Source organism: Diadema antillarum, unplaced genomic scaffold, assembly GCF_040938485.1.
Source record: "Diadema antillarum isolate AM-2024a unplaced genomic scaffold, OU_Dant_1.0 scf00000071, whole genome shotgun sequence".
NCBI lineage: Eukaryota > Metazoa > Echinodermata > Echinoidea > Diadematoida > Diadematidae > Diadema > Diadema antillarum.
The window spans coordinates 3,624,775-3,630,774 of record NW_027270960.1 but is presented as its reverse complement, the minus strand read 5'-3'; the positions used below and the strand labels follow the sequence as shown (position 1 = coordinate 3,630,774).

General features: G+C 37.2%; 1 protein-coding gene across 1 annotated transcript in view; it reads right to left on the bottom strand.

Annotated features, from left to right (window-relative positions):
- Window positions 1-306: 306 nt before the first annotated feature.
- Window positions 307-6,000, bottom strand: part of LOC139716985 (nose resistant to fluoxetine protein 6-like) — a 29,231-nt gene continuing 23,537 nt past the window's right edge. Inside the window, exons 13-16 of the mRNA XM_071628503.1 lie at window positions 4,997-5,129; window positions 4,138-4,339; window positions 2,682-2,824; window positions 307-577 (exon numbers count right to left, since the gene is read on the bottom strand). Coding sequence (XP_071484604.1) covers window positions 467-577; window positions 2,682-2,824; window positions 4,138-4,339; window positions 4,997-5,129 — 589 coding nt within the window. The 3' untranslated portion in view covers window positions 307-466. The remainder of the gene's footprint in view (window positions 578-2,681; window positions 2,825-4,137; window positions 4,340-4,996; window positions 5,130-6,000) is intronic.

Sequence of the window (6,000 nt, the reverse complement as noted above, 5' to 3'; positions counted from 1 at the left end):
AAAACCACCTGATCAATCACTGATAAGTAGAGAGAGAGAGAGAGAGAGAGAGAGATAAAAGGCAAAAGACTGAACAACAGAGGGCGGCAAACAAAGAGCTAAGGGAAGAAGTGAATCACGACATAAGGATAGAATAATTTCCACGTAATCTAAGAAATCTACCTGTTTAGTGTAGCCCTAAACGCAAAAATGCAGTGGCGAAGAACGGACATGACACTGCACAAAATGTAGCAAGGACCTCGTAGTCTCAGCTTATTTTCCTGAATAAATCTACAACCTTGTTACCGGGTCTGTATGTACTGATGATCAAACACATATAATATTCCAAAGATGTTTAAACCCTTGTCAAAACAGAACATATCATGTCGTCCGGGACCCAGGAGTTTTTGTCTTTGTCGTAGTCGTCGTTGTTGTTGCTGCTGTTTTGTTGTTGTTTCACGGTGCAGGGTGAAAACTGTGACGTGTGTTAGCGACTCATCAACAACTTCTGAAGACTTGACACGGGCATTTCGATGAGAGTGCACATGATCAGCGCCGCTGAGTAGGACAATGTCACAAAGCCGGCGTACAGAACGCTCTGTTTATGAAGACAGTGCAAAAGGATAACGATGAAATCGCAAATCGGCATCATAGCGAAATGGATAGCTGCATCTCTGTTCTGTACAATTTTCTTTTCTGAAGGAACGATGCTCTGATGGTGCAATCTCAGAATTTATGATTATCCAGCTTCCTTACTTCTTACTACTACTACTACTAACTTCTACATCCAGATATCAAAAGAAAAACAAAAATATGAGCTCAAATTTTCCTTCTGCTACTGAATGATGTGTCTCATAGCCTAAGAGTGCACGCTCATAATATTATCGACAAAGTCACTCAAGTCAGATTAACACATGCAGTCACTGAAAAGTTTGCAAGTGTGTAGAGTCACACAGTCACTGAAAAGTTTGCAAGTGTGTAGAGTCACACAGTCACTGAAAAGTTTGCAAGTGTGTAGAGTCACACTCACTGAAAAGTTTGCAAGTGTGCACATAATTACATATTATTCAAACTTTCAAATTCGTAAGACCTGAAGGTGGATCGATGAACATGAAAGATTCAAGATTCAATATTATCCTAATTTCCAACAAACAAACAGAGAAGTTATGTACAATGTATATGCAGAGGATATTTGTAATAATAGCAAAATGCGATTTAACAAAATACATATAAAAATGAGTAAGAGATGAAGAAAATACAATTTAAAAAACAAAAATATATATACATATGCATAATACAAGTGAACTAAGGATGGGGATGGAAATGGAGGGTCCCACTAAGAAGCAAAGCTTGTACGATATGGGACCCTCAGAAAATACACAAGACAGCGACTAATGGATTAAGCTATACAAACCGATATAAAACAAAATAAAAGGAACCAATGTCGACTGACATGAAATCAAATTTGGAAGGAAAAAAAAGGAAGGAAAAAAAAAACTACAGCACGTGCCATCGTGGACGCAAGGAAACTGGATTCCACGATGTAAGAGTAATGATAAAATACAACCTGGATTGAATATAATGCAAAAAAAAAATATATGTGACCCTGCACCTCAAAACAAACAAAAAGTCGCCAGACATGAATTTTTAGTTAAGACCATATTCTGAAAGAGCAGACTTTAAGCTTTAAAATGATATATAACTCAAATAAAATGGACTCTCCTAACCTATCTAAATATTGGAAAGAAAGCACAAACTCGGGAAAAGTGTAAACTGAGAAAAGAGGCTGTGAAGTACAGTGTCTATTCAAGTGCTTAATCTTTACCAAACCGTGCTGGCTGTGCGATGAATGGGGCAAAAAACAGGAAGTAAACCACCGGAGTAACAACAATGAAGGGATTATTAGATTAAACTGAAATTAAGCATGCCTCATTAACACATTCTGTCCATAATTAATGCCAACTTTCAAATCAGTAGCCCTATCCTTTCAAAAGTTATTAGAGTTGAAAGTGAAGATTGTGGACAAGGTCTTTCAAAAATGTAAAAGGGATTCTAAAGACACACCTAATCACACTATTCTACCAAAAATGTTCGAGATAAACTGCTAAAAAAACACACTTTCCTGCCCGTTTAATGATACCAAATTCAAGCATAATGTAGAAGAAGATCCGCTCTTTCAGAAAATATGAAAAAGTCAAGTTCGGCTAGGTTGACCCATTTCACTTATTTTCAGTCCTCACGCAAAATCAGTGTGTGCGACTTTATGTTCGTTTTGAGGTGCACGGTCACATATATATATATACGTAATTATACCCCCGGTAAGAATGCAGAAGAGATAATAGACATATTGGTATATACGGAACAATAAGAGCAACATCTGAGGAGGACTTGTGTTTAACAGATTATTTTTCTTTCATAAAACAAAATGAATACATAATTGTTTGATGTTTGAAGAAATGATGACTTGACTGAGATGATAAAACGAACCTCACTCCCATTGGAACTCCCATTCTCCATTCCTGTGATTTTGCCACTTTGCGGAAAGTATTGTTTTGTTCTGTTTTTGTTACTGTTGTGGTTGTGTTGTGCCAATCATACAGTCATACATTTGAAAATGACTGGCCCTGACAAAACAAAAGAAAAACACACAAACTTACAAACTAACAGAGAGGAAAGACAATGTTTTCTTCATTATTACTCACCTGTTGAATCACTGCAGGGTAATAAACCGAAGTGACTTCTCCCGTGTAGAGGTAGATAACTGCTGGATGCAGCAGGTAGGCACAAAACGTCAATCTTGATAGAGGCGCCCAGAACTTCCAAGACAGAAAATGGTTTATCACACCTGTATTTCATAGTTTATAACGAAAAGGAGAGGACAGCTGCTCGTTACAAAGAACCGTTTACCTTCAAATTGCTTATGTCCCTGTCAAAACATTTTTATGACAAAAAAAAAAAATTCAAAAATCAATGGTTGTGTTATCATTAGCATGATAGAAATCATTTATTACAATCATTCGCATTTTGTCAGAGGGACCCTACATTTATGTATGGAAGTATCTGCGAATACCTATATTAAAATGTTAGACCGGTAGAGCGATAGATTCAGATTGGGTCTTGTTTTTTTTCCCTTTTGTCTCTTTCCTCCATGAATTCACTTTGTTTACACGCTTTTGTATTCCTAACTCTTTTTAAGCATTTAAAGATGATGATAATACGGTCCTATTTACCCTGTGTAGCCTCACCAATATTAGCACAGTTATCATTGGTATACACCAGTATCACCAGGTCCCCATTTCTACAACATGGTCAAGAGGGACATCATGGGTACAAAAAAAAAAATCCGTTCAAAGATGAAAGCACTTGGCAGGACTTGAATTCGGGACCTAGGTCTCAGAGTCAGGAGTCTAATTCACTATACCACAGTGCCATCATTGCTATGAACTGATGAAGGATTACTATTCTGCCCTACTTTGGCAAAAGGAAGCAAGTGACATTTTCATGGATATTGACTTTCTTTATTGATTTGGCATATCTCTATTAAACTGAAAATCCAAGTAAGAAGTTACAATTTTAGCCCATTTCTGAGATATTCAGGTGGTAAAAGGAAGCAAGTGCACAAAAATTGCAGGGGGAAAATGGCAAAAGGAGGCAAGTTACAACCTCATGATATGATTGTCATTTGCTTCCCTTTGCCAAATCATTCATATTTACACACAATCTAAAATACTTTGGCAAAGGGGAGCAAGTAACATCCTTATGATATGATTGTTACTTGCTTCCTTTTGCCAAGTTTTTATGTTTGTTACAAATCTATACTTTGACATGAGGAAGTAAGTTACATAATAATGAGTTTCTACGGAAATATCAAATTCTTCGAATTGTCATAAATGCGTCACCACATGACTTGCACGAATACCGACAATATTCCTCCTCACAAATTTCCATGTTGAAGGGCCTACCCAAAAATATAATTTTCTTAATTTGTAGCATTTGTACTCGATGTCACTTGCTTCCTTTTGCCAAAGTAGGGCAGTATTATATCTTAATATTCCAGGAATATTCTCCTCCACCTACTCCTCCTCTTCCTCCTCATTCTTTTCATCAATAAATACATTATTTCACTCTCAGCATTGCCACCATGCATCTTTTACTTACCGCCATAGCCAAAGTGACAAGCAAACACAACCCAGCACAAGGCGAGGGCCCATGCCGGCCGACGGAGGACGCCAAAGGCAGTACTTTCGGCCGTGGTCAGGGAGCCGACTTCGTACCCGGGCTTGTCGAAAAGTCCGTATAGTCCGTAAGTGATGGTCATTCCCAGAGCACTGGCTACTAGCCATCCAAGTAGTACAAGCGCCTGTAAAACAACAACGATAATGCGTCCTACTTCATCAATTGTGTACGTGCATATGCATGTGGGTCAGTATCTTTTCATAATGTTTACCCTTATGAACTTAAAAAGAAGTTCCTTGTGTTTGGCCTTTCTAAGAAGCAAAGATTGGGTACAGTTTCCATCTCCTTGTATATTTTTATATTTACACTTTTGTGTAAATGCCTAGAACGAATGAAATCTTCTGCTGCACAATTGCTTTTGAGTTAAAATAATGATCTACCACTGTCTCAAATATAATTGAATAATCATAATTGAAATAGAAAATATTTCCACCCGAACACCTTGGAAACTTATAACATTCATATATCGGTCTCATCGCTGGTATTGTGGCATTGGAAATTATACTCTATGTTTATTAAGTCAATAAATCTGATCTAATTCTCATAATTTTCACTATGGGTTTAAAACAATGCATTTTTGTGTGTGTGTGTGCTACTAATACTACAGACTCCTGATAAAACATGGATGTACATAATGGGAGGGAGCGTGTGTGAGGGGGTGGATGTAGAAGGGGTGGGAGGGACCAGGTTTGTCGCCGGATCTATTTTCCCTGAACGGCACAGCCTTGGAGCTTGCGGAACAATCACAGTGATTACTTCTAGAATGCGAACATGCACTTACTGGGTGGAGAGTCACATTCCGGCTTTGTCTCCGCCGATGAAGAAAGTACCCCATCGCGAGTCCCATCATATATGCCGGTGCGCATGCGTACGGTTTCACGGTGAATGAAAACAAGCCAGGCTTATGCTCAACCCTGCAGAAGAAAAGTAGGCGGAAAACACTGATATACTTATCAACAACCAGCAGTATGAACATAATCTGCATCATTCTTGAGATTGCAACCGCATGCGTGCTAACTTAATATCCTTTTCCCGGATTTATTTATTTTTTTTTTTGAAAGCGGATGCAATAATAATATAATATGCGCCTGAATAATGGCAATGACTAACGAGACCCAGATAAAGCACGTTTATTGTAATAACGAATATAGCTAAATGAAGAAAGAAAAACATGACACGAGACACACAGGTAACATACTAGATTATCATCATTCTATTAGATTTCGATTTCGATTTCGATTTCGATGTTCGATTTCGATTTATTCAACACTTTCAGTAAAAACACAGGAAAAATACAGAAAATAGACAACACCATACTATAACAAGGAAAAGAATGATCACAATAATCATCTGTATAACATTACGAATATACAATACATTTGAAAGTATTCGGAGACAGACCGAAAGGCTAGGCTTTACGTAAAAGTCCTGTCCCCATACTATTTCATTCATAAATTATCAAAATATTGATTGAAAACATTTCTTTAAGAATCAATACAAACATACATACGCACACACACACACATACACACACATACACACACAACACACACACTGGTGAGAATTATTACACAATTTCAGCATACTGATTTGTATCTTATAATTAAATTTTCTTTTAAACACACTCAGCGATAAACTCTGTTTTATTTCAACCGGAATGGCATTCCAAACTTTGGGTCCATAAAAAGATATAGAATATAAATGGCATGGTTCTGGCTTAAGGCAGTGTAAAATCATCTTTGATTCTCATATCATATCTTCCTTTATAATTAGTTAATCAAACAT